The following is a 270-nucleotide window of genomic DNA, read 5'->3' on the forward strand; positions in this document are numbered from 1 at the left end:
GGCAGGCAGGCCGGGCCGTGCCCCCGGCCGCTTCACTCACCTTGATCCCATTGAAGTTGTCGACAGCGAGAATGGTGCTCCTCTGGTCCTCATAGCACAGAAAGCAGAAGCCTTTGGACTTGCCGGTCTTCTTGTCCCGCACCAGATTAATGTTGACGACCTCCCCGTACCTGCAACACACTCTGAGCACCCCAGGCAGCGGCAGGGGGGCGGCGGGCGCGGGGGGCTGCGGCACTTACTGCGAGAACACGCAGATGACGTCCCCCTCCG

At 63.7% G+C, this 270-nt stretch overlaps 1 protein-coding gene across 1 annotated transcript in view; it reads right to left on the reverse strand.

The window, feature by feature from the left end:
* LOC104134637 (RNA binding motif protein X-linked 2) overlaps positions 1–270 on the reverse strand; it is a 2,208-nt gene that overhangs the window by 670 nt on the left and 1,268 nt on the right. Inside the window, exons 2-3 of the mRNA XM_035903673.1 lie at positions 240–265; positions 41–170 (exon numbers count right to left, since the gene is read on the reverse strand). Coding sequence (XP_035759566.1) covers positions 41–170; positions 240–265 — 156 coding nt within the window. The remainder of the gene's footprint in view (positions 1–40; positions 171–239; positions 266–270) is intronic.

The sequence above is a fragment of the Egretta garzetta genome, unplaced genomic scaffold (assembly GCF_000687185.1).
Source record: "Egretta garzetta isolate BGI_Z169 unplaced genomic scaffold, ASM68718v1 scaffold571, whole genome shotgun sequence".
NCBI classification, from domain to species: Eukaryota; Metazoa; Chordata; class Aves; order Pelecaniformes; family Ardeidae; genus Egretta; species Egretta garzetta.